This window comes from Jaculus jaculus, chromosome 17 (genome assembly GCF_020740685.1).
Source record: "Jaculus jaculus isolate mJacJac1 chromosome 17, mJacJac1.mat.Y.cur, whole genome shotgun sequence".
In the NCBI taxonomy this organism is placed as follows: Eukaryota; Metazoa; Chordata; class Mammalia; order Rodentia; family Dipodidae; genus Jaculus; species Jaculus jaculus.
In genome coordinates this window covers 21,196,150-21,218,615 of record NC_059118.1, presented here as the reverse complement: position 1 = coordinate 21,218,615, position 22,466 = coordinate 21,196,150, and the positions used below count along the sequence as shown (strand labels likewise).

Here is a 22,466-nt window from a genome sequence, read left to right as displayed (position 1 = left end):
TGCCACCACGCCTGGTGGCTTTTTTCTTTTATGAGCAAGAGCACGAGAGAGACAGAGCAAGAGAGAATTAGCATGTCAGGGCCTCCAGCCACTAGACTTGAACTCCAGATGCATGTGCCACCTTGTATATCTGGCTTACATGGGATCTGAAGAGTCAAACATGGTTCCTTAGGCTTTAAAGGCAAGTGCCTTAACCATTAAGCCATCTCTCCAGCCCTAAAATTTATTTTTATTTTTGTTCTTTAATTTTTATTAGCATTTTCCATGATTTAAAAAAAATATCCCATGGAAATTCCCTCCCTCCCCCCCCACACTTTCCCCTTTGAAATTCCATTCTCCATCATATTACCTCCCCATCTCAATCATTGTACTTACATATATACAATATCAACCTATTAAGTACCCTCCTCCCTTCCTATCTCTCCCTTTATGTCTCCTTTTTAACTTACTGGCCTCTGCTACTAAGTATTTTCCTTCTCACGCAGAAGCCCAGTCATCTGTATCTAGGATCCACATATGAGAGAGAACACGTGGCCATTGGCTTTCTGGGCCTGGGTTACCTCACTTACTATAATCCTTTCCAGGTCCATCCATTTTTCTGCAAATTTCATAACTTCATTTTTCTTTACCACTGAGTAGAACTCCATTGTATAAATTAAAAATTTTTTAAAAGGGGCTTCAGAGCCTGACTCCAATAATAACTATATGTGACCATGTCCAAATTACTTGTGTCTTCCCTGTGCCTCCATTTCCTTATCTGTAAAATGTGAGTCATAATGTCCTCAATTGCACTGTGATGAGGACCAAATGAACCAGCACAGGTAAAGCACTCAGATAGTGCCTGGCACATAGTAGGTACTCGACTAAGGTTTGCATTGCTGTTATGACATGCCCACACCATTCCTGTTGAGAACAATTAGATCACTAAAAGGGGAATGAGGAAAGCTTTCCCTGAAAACTAAGTATCTTATTTATCTGAAAGCGAGAAAGAGAGAGGGGCCATGTAGACAGAGAATGAGAGCAGGCATGTAGAGAAAATTGGTACATCAGGACCAAGTTGCTGCAAACGAACTCCAGATGCATATGCCGCCTTGTGCATCTGGCTTACGTGGGTCCTGGGGAACTGAACCCTGGGGCCTTTGGCTTTGCAGGCAAGCACCTTAACAACTAGGCAATCTCTCCAGCCCCCTGAAAACTTTTTAGTAAACAGTTACAAAATCAAGTTAATCAATAACATGTGTCTCACTCTGTAGAGAAACTATTTATTACCTGAGAGAGAAAGAGAATGGGCATGCCAGGGCCTCTAGCCACTCCAAACATAAGCACCACCTTGTGCATCTGACTTATGTGGGTCCTGGGAAATTGAACCTTGGCTTTGCAGGCAAGTGCCTTAACTGCTAAAGCATCTCTCCAGCCCAAGAAACTGAATTATGTTTATCAAAGTCTAATCCATTCATTGCAGGGTTATGTATCATTATTCATTGGTTCTTATTCATTCATTCCAGCCCCAGTAACCTGCATTTATCACAGTTGGCAATTTCTGTTTATCTGATTAATGTGTTTCTCCCATTGCTTTACACTGTGGGGCAATAGGGACGGTGACTGTTGACCTTTCAGGTTAATCATCCCTGACACAGAGTTGATGTCTAATGAATATGGAATGAATGAGAAAGAGGTAAAAAGCAGCCCTTTGCCACAGGTGGAAGAGTAACCCATGAGATGCCTACTTTGGGGGTGTAGGATGGCAAAAGGAAACCCTAGTGATGTGTTTCCCTTGGCGGGGTGCCACCTTCCGTCCACATTCTAGCAAGTAAGATTTGGAGACAATGAGCACAGCTGGGGCAGGACTCTTGCCTGGCATGCACAAGCTTCTGGGTTCAAGCCCCCGTTTCTCTCTCACACACAATCAAACTTGCAGAGATAAGAATGCGGTATGACACCTACCAGCTCTGGCCCTCAGACTTGCTGAGATAGCTCAGACTGGCAAGGAAATGGCCTCTACTTGTGACCCATCTGGGTCTTTCATCTTGGCACTAGATTACCATCTCCTTCTGGTCTTTAATTCCATCAGGGCCAGTGAGAGTAAATGTTCACATTATGAATCTTGATGGATGTGAGACATCATTTACTAGCCTCAGTCTAACTAGTGGGATGAGTGGATCTTTATAAATGGAAGTCATGTTAATTTTACATTTTTTTAAAAAAAATGACAATTATGACCGAATATAGAAATTGGCTCCACTAGCTTTGTGTTTGGGCTGTCGTTTGCATATGGTAATGTAAACAAAGTTTCAGGTTTAACTTTGAGATAAAGGGAAGAAAAGATTGACAGTCCTGGCTGAAGATAGCAAAACACTTCAAGTTTTCAGGAAAAAGAACATCTAAGGTCCAATTCAGCTGGTTAAGTGCAGCCTGGAACTGAGTGAGTTTCCAGGAATCCGGAGGATTCTGCAGAACATGAAGTTGCATCTAGGAACCCGGAGGATTCTGGGGAACATGCGGTTGCATCATCAACATTCCCAGGAGGCTCTTCTCCAGAGGATGGATGAGCATTGGGAAGACCTAGCCAGCTGGGTTCCATGTGAGTACTACACACTGATGGCTGTTCCCTGCCACAAAGCAAGAGGGAAAGGGACATAGGGCAGTGAGGATCAGCCCAAACCGCCGCCATGTCACTCATGTATGACACGAGTGGCCCCTATCAAGACCACCATCATCTCTGGCTGGGTACCCAACACCCTTGACAAGTAGTCTCTAGATTTTATACTGACCCTCTTCCCCCAGCCTACAGATGCTCAAGTAAGCTTCAAATATCATCCATCCGGTCATGTTCTTGAATGTAAAGATGTCTCCCATAGCCTCGTGTATGTTTTCCCCTTTGCATGCATTTTGTTTATTTTTGAGCAAATTCCAGACATATATATCATTTAGCCCACAAATATAAATATTAAAATGTAAGGATTTTCATCATCTTGGGTATCAATAGAGTGGTTCAAACCATGTAGACCCCTTGGATCTTGGGACCTTCTAACCAAACGAAGTCTATTTTAGTCAGGGGCTTAAAGTGCTTAAAAGCTTTTTATCTAACAACTACTATTAAAATGGATGGATCTGGAAAGGATTACACTAAGTGAGGTAACCAAGGCCAGAAAGCCAAGCGCCACATGTTCTCTCTCATATGTGGATCCTAGCTACAGATGATTGGGCTTCTGCGTGAGAAGGAAAATACTTACTAGCAGAGGCCAGTAAGTTAAACAAGAGATATAAAGGGAAGAGAAAGGAAGGGAGAAGGGTACTTAATAGGTTGGTATTGTATATACGTAAGTACGATGATTGAGATGGGGAGGTAATATGATGGAGAATGGAATTTCAAAGGGGAAAGTGTGGGGGGGGGGAAGGGAGGGTATTACCATGGGATATTTTTTATAATCATGGAAAATATTAATAAAAAAATGAACTAACTACTATTTTCATAAAGTTTTTAGTTTCTGTTAACCCTTCTCCTATCCTCTCATCTATTTCCTTCCCCACACTGCACTTAAACCTTTCCACTCCCAGTATTGTTCCTGTGTTTTTGATTAAGCCTTACACGTAATCCCCAGTTGGTGGAGTCTTGCTGGAGGAGCTGTGTCGCCGAGAGCAGGCTTGGGGCATTACAGCCCAGCCCTGCTGTGTCTGTCACTTGAGAGCTCATTCTCTCCCCTTCCTTCCTGCTGACGAAAAGAACTGACACCCAGCTGCCTGCTCCCACCATGCTTACCATGCCTTGAGGAAAATTCTAGAAACCATAAGCTGGAAATAAACCCTTTTCCTCCATAAGCTGCTTCTCGTTGGGTGGCTTGTCCCAGTAGCGAGAAGGTAACTGTTACAGGCTCACAGCACAATGCTAAGCAAAGCCATGGCCTTTGTACTTGCAAAACTGATGCCTTGTCATTGCCTCAAAGAGGAGCTGTCATCCAGAAGCATCTTTCTCCTCCCCTGACATAACTCTTACGTCTCCTCCTTAGAAAGCATACCATTCTGAATTTTCACGTGTTTACCCATCTCCACTGTGCATAAGAACGAGCGTTCACAAGTACAGGCATCCTGTTGCTCAGTTCTGTCTTCCAGGGCTCAAAACAGGGATCGGCACACTGTAGGCTTTCAAGAAGCACTGAATGAATAAATGGACAAGTAACCCGAGGGTAAGGGATTGGCAAATTTATATAAAAGTTGTAAGGGTGTAGATGTCTATCAGGCTTGATGATGGGTTTATAGGAACATCTGTAAAGTACGTAAAAACCAGCACTGAAAGGTGTTAGGGCGGCTTCGAAATTCACAGGAAGCACAAGCTGCATCAGTTTTACTATTAACTCTGCTGCACATTCCCCTGCTTGCTACCTGACTATTCCTATTTTCATTCTGCATCATAATCCTGAATCACTGAGCTAAAGAGAAGATAGGACAGATGGAGGGTGGAGGAAAGGGAGAAGAAGATGGGAGAGGGAGAAGAAAAGGGAGGGAGGGAAATTATTATAAAGATCTAATAGTGAGGAGAATGTTAGTGATTATTATTAAAGTATTAAAAAGGCCTTCCAGTTGGTTGAGAAAGAGCAGTGAACCTTGGCTGAAACCAAGTGAGTCATGAGAGGCGAGCGTCTGCTGCCCATGGCAGGTAGCAAGGGAAGCCCAGATAAAATTTCTATCAGCTGGCAGGCAGCACAATACTCCAACTGATTTTTCCAGATGTATGACACTCGGGAGCTTGAGAAAAGCATGCTGAAAATAAAGATTACTCACCGCGTCCGCCAGCTGGGGAGAAAGAACAAAGGAGATTGGGTTATTATTCGGTAGGAGAACGGAGTTCTATACAGCGCAGGAAAATCACAGCAGTGAGGGCTGTTGCCCTTGCGGCTTTTATGAGGAACCCCAAAATCAAGACACTAGAGAGTTGGGAGATACATGCAGCCCAGGGCAGGCCTCAGCACCTTGGTATAGCACTTATCCTTCCCAGAGGTGAGGAGGACAGGAGAAGGGGACAGTACACAGCCATGAATAGCAGCCTACAGACAGCTGTTAGACGCAGATAACCTCTGCCTGGAGGGAATGTGACGTGGTAGGAACTAAGCTGAATTTGCTAAGTTTGATGACCCTAACATGTCTTCATAATTTCTCCAGGTACCTATCTGTAGCTGTCAACTGTATATGTGTGCATTTTTTATTTTTATTTTTGGTTTTGGTGTTGGTGTTCAAGCAAGGCCTTTTCCATGAAAGGCAAAAGTGCTGCACCATCATGCTGTGTCCCTAACCCCAAGTAATAGAAACTTCTATAATTATTTCTGGTTGTTTGCAGGGTCTTATCCATGCTAGTCAAGAACTTTACTACTGGCCTAAAACCTCAGATCAAACATACACACACACATATGTAAGTGTCTATATCTACATCCAGTATTGTGTGTATACATTGTTTTCTTTATCTGAAATGCTTGGGAACTAGAAGTGTTAGGTAAATATTCCAAACTCTAAATAAGAAATCTACATCTACATATATACCTATATACACACCCGTATTCCAAAATCTCTTGGAGTTGAGACTCTGGTCTTAATATAAATATACTTCCATGCAAATTATGTATATAGACTGAAAGTGATTTTTTTATAATATTTCTAGGGTGTTTGTGTTTTAACTGCAACCTGTCACATGAGGTCAGATGTAGACTTTCCTATGTGTGATCAGCACTTATGTCAGCACTCAAAAAGAGTCTGGAATCTTGGAGTATTGCACATTTTGGGGCTTGGGACGCCCATCTTGTAAACATACCTATTTAATGTATTTTGTAAATGTCAGTGATAGGTTTACTCTGAAATAGGTGAACATATGCTTTAGACTTGCACAGTCCAGTCATAACCCATGGATTTTTTTAAATATTCTAAATGATTAAATGAAATTGAAAACATTAGGGTCTTAGCGGCACTTACTTGTATTTTAAATGTCCAAGGCCACATGTGGCTAGTGGCTATCTTGTTATACTCCACAAAGGGAACCTCCCACCACTGCAGAATGTTCCACCAGATGGTTTCTCTTTGGTCCACCTACTCAGAGGCCCCTTGCAAGGCCAGGCCTCATCATGACCGTCATCTTGAAATCACATGTACTTTTGTAAAATATGTAGAAGTCTGGGCTGGAGTTATGGCTCAGTGGTTAAGGCAATTGCTTGCAAAGCCTAATGACCTGGGTTTGATTCCTCAGTGCTCACATAAAGCCATATGCACAGTGGCACATGCTTCTAGAGTTCATTTACAGTGGCATTTTCTTTTCCTCTCTCTCTTCTCACCAATAAGTGTGTGTGTGTGTGCACATGCATATCAGAAGTTACTGTTTCTATATGATATTTTTGAAATTGTTTTGTGTACTTGGGTTTTTGTTGATGGAACCCTTCACATTTTAACAGGCCAGGTCCCACTCTTGTCTGTTACCACTCAGCCATTACGTTCGCACAGTTCTGATGTAGAAAACCTGCTAATTCAGGCAAACTTCGTGACCCCACATACCGAATTTGATTACCAAGATGGCTTCATTCTACTCTCAGAACATGCAGTCCTGGTGAATACTGTGTCCAGGACCTTTAAAATTCTGTGTATCTGAGAACAAGGCTCTTGACAAATGGTCCCTTCTTTGTGTAGTTTTCTCCCCCAAAAATACCTCAAGGAAACTTTTGCCTCTTCCTGTCCTAGAGTTTATTCGGAAAGAGTTATGCATGTATAACTGAACATTCCACATAACACCGGTGACATGAACCTGATGTTACAGCGTTAGTTACTATGCAGAATATTAAGGGCGGCTCAACGTAAAAATAGCATTTGCCTAACTGAACACCCTTCTTTGCTTTTACAATTTTGAAAATTATTCCTAAAAAGCATTATTATGAATTTTATAGGCAAATCAGTCAGTCCAACTAAAAGCAATCAGACAGCTCTCTTCAGAAAGGCAATAGATTATAAAGCGAAGCCAGGCCTTCCTCCCACCACGACCCAGTTATCATGACTGCCTCTTCACACTGGTGAGCTCAATTCTGTCACTTACTGTCCACCATTGATAATCATTTAAAACAAACTGACTGATTTTACGAGTAGGAAAGTTTTGACTTCAAATATGTATTCTCCCCAGGTCAAAAGCACCATATAGGTAGATTACTGCATTATGCTTGGAACAGGTTCCAACAGACATGCTGGCAGCCAAAGAGGGAGCTCCCAGTCACCAGCCATGCTGACTCAAACTTTATGCATTGACATCTCTCATTTTAAGAAACTGGTGGAGAGATGGGGAGATTGCCTCTATTCTGAAAGCTGCATTCCTTCCAGGAAAGCTGACAGCCTGGGTGATCATTTCAAGCAAGGTACTTACGACTGTGGTCCCGCACATATTGAATGAGGTCACATGCCTACAGTTCCAAAGTAAAACACAGAGAATTAACTAATGGGCCACTGAGTCATGACGTTTCAAAATAAATAAAGTTAATGGAGTTCTCAGAGCACTCTGTTGGAATGAGGAGATATACGTACAGAAAATGAAGCCAATCCTTTGGCCCCTTTCAGACCCTAGGGAAGGAAACAACAAAACATGTGTATTATGTGGCTGTAGATATTCACTTCAGTAGCCAGAATGTCCACCAACCTCACCCTGAGGAAATAACACTTGGAAGAGGTTTTACTCCTATGATGAAAGGAGGAACAAAAAGTGCTGGTAGGGTACTACTTATCACCCAGTTAAGACAAGCAAGCTGAGGGGACCACATGCAAGCTGGTTGCACTCAAGGCTCCAATGCCAGTTTCCTCAGCACCATCTCTGGACCACACAGGGATATCCAGGATCCAAGGATGGAGGCCCACTTGACCCGGCCCTACTGAGCTCTGAAGTCAGGGTTCAGTTCAGAACTGGTGAAGGCTGAGCCGTCCATGCAGGGCCACCTTCCTGTGGCCATCAGGCAGTTCTGCCCCATGAGCTGAATCTTGGCCTGCTCCCTTCCCTCCAGGGGCTGAAGGATAAAGGGATAGGCCTCAAGCTGAACATCTGGACCCCAGCTGCCTTCCAAAAGTGAGGTTCTACATACATATGTCTGGGTTAGGGTTGGAGGAAAGAAAATGGAGTTGATTTTACTTTTATGTGTTCAGTCCTATCGCTGGAACAGGAAGTGTCAGGTTTCTCAAAGAGGGTGATGGCACCTCACCCAAACTCCTGAAGCAACTAGTGCATTCCAGAGAATGCAAATGGTCACCATGGTCACTATATGTTCATTTCTATACATTCACTGACTCCTTCCAAGAAGGCAGTGACTGATACATCAGATCCTTTAGCCTTTTACTTTTCACTTCCCTCTTTCCCTCCCAAGAGATACATTTAGCCCACACTCTTTTCCCTCCTCAGAGAACATGGAGTAGTGAAAATAGTGGCCAAGCAGCAGAGACAGAAGACGGGCATCGCTGGACAACGGGAATTCCATGCAGTGACATTTTAAGTGCAAGAAAAATTTAATGAGCACACCAGTTACTGCAAACAAATTCCAGATGCATGTGCCACCTTGTGCACCTGGCTTACATGGGTCCTGGGGAATCAAACCTGGGTCCTTTGCTTTTGCAGGAAAGCACCTTAATAGCTATGTCACCTCTCCAGCCCAAGAAAAAACAATCGTGTATGACTTGTAATCTCTCCACTTACCTTACGTCCAGGAGGTCCTGGCTCCCCCGGGGATCCCATCTCTCCTGGAAGTCCAGCAGATATCTCAAAGCAGAATTAATTTATTTTAAAACCAGTTCTATACATATATGTGTGCTTTCATTCAAATTTAAAATATTTACATTTCACAGGTAAAAATCCAAAAGTGACAAAATTACTTTAAATTTACCTCAAAAACAACAACAACAAAAAAAAACACACACACACACACATATCATTAGTTTCTCATGATGCCTCATATTTTGTTTTTGTTTCTTGGAGACAGGGTCTTGCTATGCAACCAGGCTGGCCTGGAATTCATGCCCCTTTTGCCTCTGCAGGCTGGGATTATAGGTATACAAACTTGGTTTCTTATTGCCCTTTTAAGTAATAATAATAATGACAATACATACATATACATGTAAATACATACATACATACACATATGGGCAGTTTTGTGCTGTTAAATGATTTTTACAAAATCACATTCCATGTCTGCATGGTATTCTATTACGTGGATGCCTCATACTTTATTTAATGGGTCCCTTATTGGTTTTCTTTTGTCATAACTAGCAATACTATTGGAAAATTTATATGCAACTCCAATTATTAGGAAATATTGTTAAGTAGAACTGGGTTTGTTGGGTCAATGCTATTTTCTTTCTAGTGATATGGAGGTGACTAATCTCAAAAACAAGCAAAAAATTTAAAAACTAGTCAAATAAAATATGCCTCCCTAACACAGTAACACCAGAAACACTTAACAGCTGGCTAGAAACACCTGTAATAAAACAGAGATAGCAGCAATAATAAAATAACCATTATCTACTTTCTATGTGTCAGAGAAATTTCAATATACATTCAGTGAGGCAGTTTATCATAGAAAAAGCAAGGATTTAGCTAAAAAATGGATACATTGTTTCTCTGCACACACACTCAGAATGCCACAGGGTTTATGATCTTTACGGTAACAAAAAAATGAAGTAATTTAAACATCAATTTAATTTTTAAAAGCTTTGCCCATGGAACAAAGAATTAATGATGTCCTCTGAGTACCCCAATTATATACTGATATTAAAGAACAATCAACTTGTTGCCATAAATTATTTAGAATATTTGGTTAACCTTCAAGAAAGAAATGGCAGATTGAATACATGTACTTCTGTTCCTTTCCAATATTTCAGTCAAGTGATAGAATTGTGAGCATACACATGTGTAGTGAATGTGTATAGACTCGTGTGTGTGTGTGTGTGTGAGAAAGAGGGGGGCACAGGCACGTGCATGTGTGTGTGAGAGAGAGCAATACATGCGTGTGTGTGTGTGTGTGTGTGTACACGCATGTGTAGTGGATGTGTGTAGGCTTGTGTGTGTGTGTGCGCATGTGCATGCATGTGGAGGCTCAAAGCCAAATTGGTTGTCTTCCTCAGTCGCTTTCTACCTTATTTTTATGAGTCAGGGCTCTCACTGAACCTAGAGCTCAATGCAGCTAAGCAAGCCAGCCAGTCAACCTCAAGGATTCCCTGTCTCCTTTTCCCTAGTGCTGGGATTACAGCTGTACACCACCATGCCTGGCAATTTACCTGGGTGCTGGGGATCTGGACTCAGGTTCACATGCTTGTGCAGCAAGCACTTTACCCACAGAAATACTCACACATCAATGTTTGTTTCCTTGGCCCTATAAAATGATAGATTTTTTTTTTAAAGGCACAAACAGTAATGATGAGACTGGAGCAATGGTTCAGTGGGTCAAGTCCCTTGCTGCCAAGCATGAGGCCTTGAGCTCAGATCCATGTAGAGCAAGACTCCGTAGCAAGAGGAGCAAGCACTTGTATCCATAGAAAAGTAGCATTCGGAGAACAGGAACAACCTCTTCAAAGTTCAAGTGTGAGAAACATTGTAAATAAAGTCAAAGGACTTTCTTTCCTAGAAGGGGCAAAAACATCAAAGCTATATGCAAAAAGAAAGGACTATACTAGTACACTACATGAAAGGAATGTAAGAAATACAAAATAGAGAAAACAAGAGGAGAAATTGACAAAATAATAAACAATTCTTAGGACTGATATCTACTCATTTCCAGGGTCAAGAGACCTATCTAGTATCCAGAAAAATGGACTGACTATATTCTAGGTTCATAAAGCCCATGAAATATGCAGATGCAAGGAGAAAACATGGATCACATAAAAAAGATGAGGCTATATTACTATGTTGCTTCTCATTTAGCCACAAGATTCCACATCAGCCTGCCACAGATCAGTGTTTGTTGCATCACTATTAACAATAGCTAAGCTGTGGAAGCAATCAAGGTATCTGACTACAGAGAAATGGATAAAGAAAATGTAGTATACACACACAGTGGAATTTTTCAGCTACCAAGAGGAGTGAGGTTGTGATATCTGCAGGAAAATGATGTAACAGAGTAAATAAATTAAGCCTGTCTCAAAAAGGTAAATATCTTGTTTTCTCTCATTTGTATATCTGAGATTTTATTTTATTAGAGAGAAAGAATGAATGAATATGAACAGGCACTTCAGGGCTTCCAGCCACTGCAATGGAACTCCAGACACATGTGCCACCTTGCGCATCTGGTTTACATGGGTCCTGGGGAATCAAACCTGGATCCTTAGGCTTCACAGGCAAGTTCCTTAGCTGCCAAGTCATCCCTGTAGCCCCATGTCTGAGATTTTATAGACATGTGAAATTACACATGCACTGATGACATACATGACTTACAAGTAGAAACAAAACAGGGATCAAAGGGATCTGATGGGAGAGGTAAAGGAAGGGAGAGGGCAGTAAGGCATGGGGGAATATGTTCTCTCTCTCTGCCATGTGTGTGTGTGTTGGCTACACATGTACCTCTCGCTGGGCATGGTGGTGCATGCCTTTAATCACAGCCCTTGCAAGGCTCAAGTAGGAGGATCCATGTTAGTTCAAAGCTACCCTGAGACTACATAATGAATTTCAGGTCAGCTTGGGCTAGAGAGCACCCCCAACTTAAAAAAAAAATGTACCTCCCATGGCAATGTCTGGAGACATACTTGCTTGTTTCAAGTAGGCAAAGAGAGTCAGTGGTGCTGGCCTCTAGTAGAAAGTGCCACGTATGTTGCACCAGACATTACAATGCACAGGCAGTCTTCAGAGCAGCGCTGCCCAGCCCAACGCGGCAAACGTGCCCCAGTCAAGGAAACCACTTTAAATGATTTGCAAAGTTGGTTTAAGGAAACAAAAAAAGACGGCGCACGGGGCTGTGGGGAAGGCTCGGTAGGTCAAGTGTTTGCTATGCAAGCATGAGGACCTGTGTCAGGATCCCCAGAACCCACCTCAAAGCCAGGCCTGGTGGTAAGCAAACTGTAATCCAGTTCTGGGGAAACAGATGAAAGAATCACTGGGGCTCGCTGACTAACCAGTCCAGTCCAATCAGTGAGAGACCCTCCCCATCTCAAAAAGCAAAGATAAGGTCTCTGGAGAGCCACTGAGGAAGACATTTGACCTTGCCCTCTGGTCTCCACATACATGTGCACAGATGCATACTGTCCACGCATACAAACATATGCATACTATATGCCATACACGCTGAAAAGGCAATTAGAGTTTAGGGTCAAATTTTTATGAGTATTTCTTTCCAATAGAAACTTGCTTTTTTTTCCCCCCATAGGAAAACTTCGAAGTTTCCAGTGTCTAAACTTCAATTTCAAATCAAAAAAAAATCACTCACATCATGGGGAGAAAGCAACTGGGTGAGGTGAAGTAAGCAAATCACAAATAGTCCAGAAAAATAATGAAATTTAAAAAAAAGATTTTCAAAGGCCAAGAAAGTTTATATGTTTCCTTTCCATTAGTTAATTATATTTAAAAAATGATTAATGGGTCACTGTGGGGAAGGAAACCCACAACTGGATGAACTTGTTAGCATGCTCCTGACGTTCAAGGTCAAACAACTTTGTTAATAAGCCAAGGGAAATGATCCAGAGATACTTCATTGCAGATGACATCTGGATTAATTTGAAAGTCTTTTCCAATTATGTTTTCTAATGATATTAGTCTTTATTATTCTGCTCTCAAAATTGATGAATAGCCATCTGAAAACATGTATGAGGAAATAATTATTGCTGGAAACAATCCCCTTGGGAGCAGGAACGAGAGGAATGTGTTTACTTTTCATCCTTAAAACCTACATAAATAATATCTATAAGTAAAGATCTCATAGTTTATAGGGACACAAACTAGATCACAGTCAAATGAACCCTGATGCCTAGCTGGAAACTATCTCTAGTGTAAATTTTTGCATCAGGGTTTTTATGTTCTTGCTCATTGACAAGGTCCTAGATTATTTCTTCTAATCAAGACTGTTCTGAAGAAACATTAAAAATGTTTTGTTTAAAAGTAAAATAGTGGGGGCTGGAGACATGGCTTAGCTGTCAAGACACTTGCCTACAAAGCCTAATGACCCAGGTTTGATTTCCCAATACCCACATAAAGCCAGATGCACAAAGTGGTGCACACATCCAGAGTTTTTTTTTTTTTTTTTGCAGTGGCAAGAGACTCTGGCACACCCATTCTCTGTCTGTGTCTCTTCTCTCTCTCTCTTTCTGCTTGCAAATAAGTTTATTTATAAAAATTTCTATAAATAATAATATAAAATTTTATTATAAATAATTTTTAAAGGTATAAAAATATTTGTAAAAAAAAAAAATAGCAGCTGAATGTGGTGGCACATGTTTTTAATCCCAGCACTGGGCAGAAGTAAGAGGACACTCCTGGGTATGAGGCCAGCCTGGGACTACAGTGTGTATTCCAGGTCAGCCTGGCTATAGAGACCCTATCTCAAAAAAACTTAAAATAGTCATCATACTTATATACAATCTAAGATATACAGTTAACAAATATAAGTAATTCTCCCACCTTTTTGAGGCATGGTCTTGCCTCAAAATATATTAAAGTCTAGGCTGGCCTCAAACTCAAGATCCTCCTGCCTCAGCCTCACCAGTGCTGATATTAAAGAGGTATGTACTACCATTCATTCCTAATGCCCTGGTGCCTGAGGCAAGTTAATGCCTATGGGGAATACTAGAGACTCACGTTGGTTTCAACTGATCTCAAGCAATAGGCAGTATTTAACTCCTGCACAAAATCATAAAGACACATTCAGTTAAAAAAAGCAGAGACTTTCTCTTCAAATCTCAAGAAATACCTGCTGGAGATGCATTTCAAAAGGGCCTTTAACACATGTCTAATTTAAAATAGTTTAACCAAACCTTATAACAAAGATAAGAAGACAGTGAGGTTTAGAATACACTAAATCTCCCAGGGAGACAGGATTAAGCTGATCATACTGTGACAATTCCAAACTAGCTTGTGGGGCTGGGGAGGAGCATGGCTCAGTGGTTAAAGGCACTTGCTTGCAAGCCTACTGGCCTGAGTTCAACTCTCCAGCACCCAAGTAAAGCCAGGTGAAAAGTGGCACATGCATCTGTGATCCCAATGCTTCCACAGCAACTGGAGGTTGAGTCAGGAGAAACCAGAAACCCTCGGGCCAGCTAGAGTGCTGCACATGAATCCAAGTGGAAAAAACAAGTTAACACAAGGGAGCAGGGTGGTGGGAGAGGATAAAGACCTTGGGGTTGTCCTCAGACCTTCACACACACATTATACACATCCACACATGCAGACACACACCCACACAACTTGTTTTAGATAACAAGGACTCCTTAAGAAACAGTCCAGTGTTCATAAGGACGCACTGGCAAACAGCGCAGGCAAACTTGTTCACTAAAAGTGGACAGTGCAATGTCTTTTTTGCTGGCATCGAAGGTTGAGTACTTTATCCATTTTCCTCCCCAGATTAGCTTCAACCCCAAATGCAGGCATATTATAGGCAATTTAGAGCAAATGACAATTCTAGTGATCATGTGTGTGTGAAGTGGGAACTGTCCAAGCAGCTCAAATCACCAGCAATGAGTCTAAAAATCTTACCATTTTGCCTCTAGATCCCTTGCGTCCAGTCTCTCCTGGCTCACCAGGGTCCCCGGTCTCACCCTGAGTAAGTGCATACATTAAAAGAAAATCATTACAGAAATGACACAACTACACGTTGCAGAGGAATATTTATGTTTGTAAATTGATCGATTCCAACAAAAGGTTATTTTCATACACTTTTTTTTTTTTTCCGGTTTTTTGAGGTAGGGTCTCACTCTAGCCCAGGCTGACCTGGGATTTATTATGGAGTCTCAGGGTGGCCTCGAACTCATGGCAATCTTCCTACCTCTGCCTCCCAAGTGCTGGGATTAAAGGCGTGCGCCACCATGCCCGGCCTTTCATATACATTTTTGTCTTTAGGAGTTTTATTTTTTTAATATTTATTTATTTATGTATTTATTTATTTGGGAGCTACAGACAGAGAGAGAGAGGGAGAGAGAGAGAGAGAAAGAGAATGGGTGCACCAGGGCCTCCAGCCACTGCAAACGAACTCCAGACGCGTGCGCCCCCTTGTGCATCTGGCTAACGTGGGTCCTGAGGAATCGAGCCTTGAACTGGGTCTTTAGGCTTCACAGGCAAGCGCTTAACCGCTAAGCCATCTCCCCAGCCCAGTTTTATTTTTCCCCCTTTAATCTGTGCAGCTCTCTCCACAGCACATGGCATCTGCACTAGCTGATGAACTCAGACTCCTTGGCGACACCAATGGTGCCCTTTGTTAGTCCTCTGATCTTATCACAGGAGCCGGCATTTACTGAGTTCAGCTGATTTTACTCGAAAGAAACCCAAAGCCTTAGTGCAGCAGGTATCACTGCTGACTCGATACCTGATGAGGACGTGTAAATATACGGGGAAAATCAAGCCAGGAAAAAAATCAGATCGCCTGGGTACTCTTCATTCTTCACATTTTCCTTTCCTCCAAGCAAAGAAAAAAAAAAATACATATGGCAGAGAGGAAGGAATAAATTTGAGGAGAAAAACTGAAAAAGGATTATCTGTTCTTCCTTTACAATAAAAATTTAAAAATGAGATATTAACAATACTGAGAATATCCACAATATTAACAGAAGTCTCTCCTTTTGAAAATGACTTCTTGCGTTCTCTTTGTCGGAACGTGTACATGCGTGCTTGTGGTATGTGATGTATGCCCATGTATATGCCCACAAGGTGCCCCGTGAGCGTCTGGAGCAGGTTGCCCTAGTCCGTGGCAGCCTGAGGAGAATAGCGGGCATCCTGCTCTATCACTGTTCCACCTATTCTTACTTGAGCCAAAGTCTCTTACTGATTCTGGAATTTGCCATGTTTTTTCCAAGCTTCAACGACTCTCAGGTCTCTCCTCCCCTACAGGACCGAGGTCACACGTGTGTGGCCATGCTCAGCTGTTGGTGTCGGTCCTGGGGAACCAAACCTGAACGCTAACTGGGGCCTCCTCAGGCCCTCTTGCTTGCATAAGAAGTGCTCCAAACCACTGAGCAATCTCTTTAAGCCCAGGATTGTTCCTTTTTAAAAATACAGTTATAGGGCTGGAGAGATGGCTTAGTGGTTAAGCGCTTGCCTGTGAAGCCTAAAGACCCTGGTTCGAGGATAGACTCCCCAGGACCCACATTAGCCAGATGCACAGGGGGGCACACGTGTCTGGAGCGCATTTGCAGAGGTGGGAGGCCCTGGCGCGCCCATTCTCTCTCCCTCTCTCTATCCGCCTATTTCTCGTTCTGTCACTTTCAAATACACAAATAAAAATATCAAAGAATATTTTTTAAAAATACAGTTATAGCTGGGCGTGGTGGCGCACGCCTTTAATCCCAGCACCAGCACTCGGGAGGCAGAGGTAGGAGGATCGCCGTGAGTTCAAGGCCACCCTGAGACTACAGAGTGAATTCCAGGTCAGCCTGGGCTCGAGTGAGACCCTACCTCAAAAACAAAAACAAAACAAAAATACAGTTATAGATGATAGATATATAGACAACAAAGACAAAATACAAAATATGGACACATGGCTTAAAATTCAAAACTGTATTAATTAAACTGAAATACCTTTCTTACATTATTAAATAAATATATTAAACATTAGGAAGAAATGGACTATTTGTTTCTTACCTTTTCCCTGCAGTCAAAATACTTATCTATCATGAATTGTCTTTCTCTTGGCCTAAGATAAACTTCCTAACCCCCCACAGACTTCCTGACAGATCTCTAGTTACTAGGGAGAGAATGCAATACCTTAGGTCCACTTTCTCCAGGGAATCCTTCTTGCCCCTGCAAGCAACAGCAGAGGAAATCAATACACACACATCACCCAAGTAGATTTATATCGACTTTAATTTCACCTGCTGCCTTGATTAGTTTTAGTACCTGTGAACACAGGAAGGGTTGAACCAGTTGGAAACTGTATATCACTCCTAGAGAAACTAATTCCAATTCCCAAATTAAATTACTCACTGGCGTCACCAAAATACAGCAGCCCAGAATAAGCGGCTGAAAGGAATCTGACGCTGAAGTGACCAGAGGACCTTACAAATCGCCTCTCCATTGTCTGTGCATGTAACAGAATAGGGGCTATTTGGCTAAAAACAGCCTTGCTCAAATGGCAAAATTTAGGAAGCTGACAGTCTAAATGTGACCATTTAGTACAAGGTCTGCCTTTTACCTTGCTTTGGTGGCAGCTTGTAGTTAAAAAGGTTTAATACATCCTATGTGATAAGAAATATGTATTTAAATTTTTTCTTTTTGATTTTTGAAGGTAGGGTCTCACTCTAGCTCAGGCTGACCTGGAATTCACTATGGAGTCTCAGGGTGGCCTTGAACTCATGACGATCCTCCTACCTCTGCCTCCTGAGTGCTGGGATTCAAGGTGTGCACCACCACGCCCGACTTTAAAATAAATTTTTATTTACTTACAATGTATTTACTTTGTGCATACATGGGCGTGTGTGTGTATATGTGGGCACATGTATAACAGTGCATGCATGGAGCTCAGAGAGTAATCCTGAGGAGCCTGTGCTCCACCTTCTTTGAGGCGGGTTCCCTTTCCCCTACGAACTGCCAGACTGCATAGAACCATTAGCCTCACTGCCCTGCAAGTTCTGAATCCTCCTGGTTCCACCTCCCATTCTCATAGGCACCCTGGGATCACAGGTGCATGCGCCACTGCATCCGGCTTTATGTGGGTGTTGAGGAATTGAATCCCAGGCAGGCAGGCTTCAGAAGGAAGCACCTTTAACCACTGAGCAATCTCTCCAGCTTGGTATTTTCTTTTTTTTTGCATGTGTGGGTGTGTGACAAGCCTGTATAGGCACACACGTGGAAGTCAGGGCAGCCTCAGATGTCGTTCCTCGCATTCTACCTAATTTGAGGCAGAGTCTTTGTGCTATTTTAGGCTTTCCAACAGAAACTTGCTATGACTCCAAAACCCACTGAAATTTGTTTATTTCTTAGAACTTAAGAAAAAAGTATTTTACTTATTTGACAGGAGGGGGCATAGATAGAAAGGATGGGCCAGGCCCTCTAGTTATTGTGAACAAACTCCAGACACTGCACCACCTTGTGCACTTGGGCTTATGTGGGAACTGGGGAAATTGAACCTGGGTCCTTAGGCTTTCACAAGCAAGCGCTTTAACTGCTAAGCCATGTCTCCAGCCCTCAGAGCTTCGTCTTAAGTCTCAGAGAGGGTATCTTTATATTAAGTTTTTGAAGATGTTGTAATTATATTGTACCTTTTCATTGATTTAGTTTTTTTCAAGTTTTTATTTGAGCAGGAAGGGGAGAGAGCTAGAATGGGCTTGCAAGGGCCTATCGCCACTGCAAATGACCTCCAGATGCTATCACCACCATGTGCAACTGGCTTATGTGGGTACTGAGGAATAAAACCTGGGTCCTTAGGCTTCTCAGGCAAGCACCTCAACTGCTAAACCAATATCTTCAGCCCTTTCATGATTTTTTTTTTTTTTTTTTTTGGTTTTTCAAGGTAGGGTCTCACTCTAGCCCAGGCTGACCTGGAATTCACTGTGAGTCTCAGGGTGGCCTTGAACTCATGGCAATCCTCCTACCTCTACCTCCAGAGTGCTGGGATTAAAGGCGTGTGCCACCACGCCCGGCTTCATGATTTTTTTTTTAAGTAGTAATTTTTGGTATATTAAAAACACTGGTTTGGGGAGAGGTGGCTCTCAGTAGCACAAGCCACTTTCTGCCAAAGCTTGATGGTCCAGGTTTGATGGTCCAGTACCCACATAAAGCCAGCTGCACAAAGTGGGGCATGTGGCAAGAGGTCACGGTACTCTGGTACACACACACTCTCTCTCAGTCCTTCTCTCTCTCAAATAAATATTTTCTTTAAAAAAACACTGATTTTAGTAAACTTACCTATCTCGTTTTTCAGGCATTTTCAGGTATTTAGTGAGAGGGCTAGAGAGATGGCTAAGTGGTTAAAGGCTCTTGCTTGCAAGCCTTCTGGCTTGGGTTCAATTCCCCAGCCTCCCACATAAAACCAGATGGGAATTCATGTTCAATGGCAAGACAGCCCGGTGTGTATGTGCACACAAGTAAGCATAAGAATAAATATTCAGTGACAGCATAAAGTGATTATTTTGATGCACAGTTTCATTTTAAAATTACTGTTTGGACCACTGCATTTAGAAAAAAGTAAAATGCCGCGAAGTCTCTTACCAATAGCTAAAGCAATCATAACAACGGGAGGACAAATACGGACTGCCTCCTGAGCGAAATCAAGTACAGAGCTGCTCAGATTAGAGGCTGTTCAGGCTGGGACAAGTCAGGCCCTCACCACACATCATGGCAACACACAGGGAATTCATTTCAACTTTCAATTTTCACCTGCATCTGAAACCCTCACACACTTCCCCTCCATATGTTCCCCATAGGGTATCAGCAAGTGAATTATCAAAATAGACTTCAAGTTATAGAGGACTGCTTCACACACTTCCTCCTTCTATAGCAAACCGAACAAACAACAGGAATAAGTGGAGTGGATCCAGCTTCAGTAGATGTGGCTTACCTTTGTCCCTTTATGTCCACTGTTACCATAACTGGGATGGCCATCGTCACCCTAGCAACAAAGCAATTAATTACAAGCATCCAGACTACAGATAGAGACAGGCCTAGTCACAAGAGAACAAAGCAGACTGGTTTCTGGTTTCATTCGCGGATACTAGGTAGCAGGCTCCTGCCTTTGGACAGGCGTCGGTGACACTTTGGGATGATGGCACTCAAAGCATCTGTAAAATGGGAATTAAAAATGCACTCAGAGTGTCATGATGAAGACCAAGAGTGCGGGGCTAAGAGTCAGATGTCCCCTCACGTGTTTTGAATGCTTGGTCGCCAGCTGGTGGCAGTTGTGGAGGTGGAGCCTTGCTGGAGGAGGTGTGGTGCCCGGGGGCGAGCTTGGGGGTATGAAAGCCCAGCTCCTCCCTTGCTCACTTTCTCAGCTCATAGCCAGCTGCTGTGGCAAGAACTGATGTCCAGCCTCTGCTCTATGATCCTTTCCCTGCCTTGCTGAAATTTCCATGTCAGCCAAAATAAACCCCGTTTCTCCTTCAGCTGCTTTTTGGTCCCATCAACAAGAAGGTAGCTTCAACAAGGAGTGACTATGTCATGCTTTGGCTTCTTGTAATCTCCCAGTAAAAAGCAATAGTCTCCTAACAGCTCTTGGCGAGAACATCTGTATGCTAATATGTTAAGTTATAGCCATCCATTTGCAGTTGGCTAAACAAAAAAACAAAAAACCAAGCACTTCACAATGTCTGACCAATGGTTGCTGTCTGGTCCTGTAGGAGCTGTGAGCAATGGGAGGAGACATGTGGGATGGGATGTCTGATGGAGAGGTCTTGATGGATGCAAGGATGGAGGAAGTGATACGAGGATGCTGTGAAACTTTGTCTACTGGACCATTTGGCTTCAAGAGCATCCTGACCATATGTCTGCTGCTTTGGAAAAGCAGGCCAAGGAGCTCATCCAAAATGAGTGATACCATTCCCAGTTTCTAGAACACAATACACCTAGATTTGGATGTGTCTTTAGAAAGCTTCTCAGATATTGGGTTCAAGTGAATGACTATCAAAGCAAAGGATTCTACAGGCCAGATCAGTAATGAAAAAGCAAAATACCAACCTGTGGGCCCCGAGGACCAGGAAAGCCAGTAGCTCCCTTTTCTCCCGGGTCTCCAGGTTCTCCCTGTTCAACAAAACAGTGAGATGAGTCTTCATTGGGTTTTGTTAATTGTAATTTTTTTTAAAGAAAATTTTTTTTTTACTGACTTTAGAGAGAAAGAGGCAGATAGAGATTGGGCATTCCAGGGCCTCCAGCCACTGCAAATGAACTCCAGATGCATATGCCACCTTATGCATCTGGCTTATGTGGGTCCTGGGGAACCGGATCAGAGTCCTTTGGCTTTACAGGCAAGTGCCTTAACCGCTAAGCCATTTCTCCAGCCCAATTTTATTGGAGACTAATATATGAACACACTGCAACCTGGTTGTATTCCCATTTTAGGTGTGCCTGTACAGGTATGCATGCACATGTGTGCACACAGCATGTAGAGGCCAAAAGAGGACAACCTCGGGTGTTGTTCCTCAGACACTGTCTTCCTTTTTTGAAGTAAGTTCTCTCATTGGCCTGAAACTCACCAAGTAGGTCACTGGCTGGCCAGTGAGCCTCAGAGATCTGCCTGTCTGCCTTCCTTGCACCAGCATTACAAGCATGCACCATCACGTGGGCTGTGTGGAATCAAATGCAGGTTCTGATGCTTATACAAGAAGCACTGTACCAACTGAATTATCTCCCCAGTCCTGTGTGTGTGTGTGTGTTTGTGTGTTTTCTCCTCTCCTAAGAGCCTTACTCTATAGTTCAGTCTGGTCTCAAACTTGTAGTAACCCTCCTACCTCAGTCTTTTAGCTCTTTTTCCCGAGGTAGGGTGTTGCTCTAGCTCAGGCTGACCTGAAATTCACTATGGAGTCTCAGGCTGGCCTCAAACTCTCGGCAATCCTCCTACCTCTGCCTCCCAAGTGCTGGGGTTAAAGGTGTGCATCACCAAACCTGGCTAAATCAATTTCTGAAAAAGAAAAGTTAGCCAGCCATAGTGGCACACACCTTTAGTGTCCCAGCACTCAGGAAGCTGAGGTAGGAGGTAGCTGTGAGTTCGAGGCCACCCTGAGGCTACAGAGTGAATTTCAGGTCAGCCTGGGCTAGAGTGAGACCCTATCTCAAAAGAAAAAGAAAAAAAAAAAAAGAAAGGAAAGGTAAAATGGTAAGGCTGAGAACTGCAAATAGACAAATGCCCATGACACTGAGCTATGGGAGTGAAAATGGGAGAGTACGCAGAGCATCTCCCCACGACTTCCAGGAAATGATCCTCAGAGTGCGTTCAGAGGCTGTGCATTCCTCCATCATGAGGGGCTCATGTGCAAAAGCAAATTCGTAGAGCCCTTTAAAAATGTCTTGTAGTGGAGTCCAAAAATATGTGTTTTAAAGTAAGCTTCCCAGCTGGTCCCCAAGCACACTGAAATCTGAAGACATCTGCCTCAAGGCGGGACAACAAACAGTCTCATGGCTTGTCCAGGACTGGTAGGTTCCGGCACGGAGCCTAGGATGGACGAACTTGAACTTACTGGAGGAAGATCAGGGTAAGTGTTTGAGGTTTATCTCCACTAACAGTGAGTCCAGGAATCATTCCATCTGGAGGCTGCCCAAAATGCTTGAGTTTGATTTGGGGCACTTGTCGCCCTTCACCCTCAATGAGTTCTCCCCCTCGCTGAAAAGTCCCTTATATTAATAATGGTCTTGATGG

At 42.9% G+C, this 22,466-nt stretch overlaps 1 protein-coding gene across 1 annotated transcript in view; it reads right to left on the bottom strand.

Annotated features, from left to right (window-relative positions):
* The window catches only part of Col6a6 (collagen type VI alpha 6 chain), a 168,539-nt gene that overhangs the window by 26,887 nt on the left and 119,186 nt on the right, over window positions 1-22,466 (bottom strand). The window contains exons 25-32 of the mRNA XM_045136583.1: window positions 20,792-20,854; window positions 19,680-19,730; window positions 16,889-16,924; window positions 14,669-14,731; window positions 8,696-8,758; window positions 7,543-7,578; window positions 7,385-7,421; window positions 4,780-4,791 (exon numbers count right to left, since the gene is read on the bottom strand). Coding sequence (XP_044992518.1) covers window positions 4,780-4,791; window positions 7,385-7,421; window positions 7,543-7,578; window positions 8,696-8,758; window positions 14,669-14,731; window positions 16,889-16,924; window positions 19,680-19,730; window positions 20,792-20,854 — 361 coding nt within the window. The remainder of the gene's footprint in view (window positions 1-4,779; window positions 4,792-7,384; window positions 7,422-7,542; window positions 7,579-8,695; window positions 8,759-14,668; window positions 14,732-16,888; window positions 16,925-19,679; window positions 19,731-20,791; window positions 20,855-22,466) is intronic.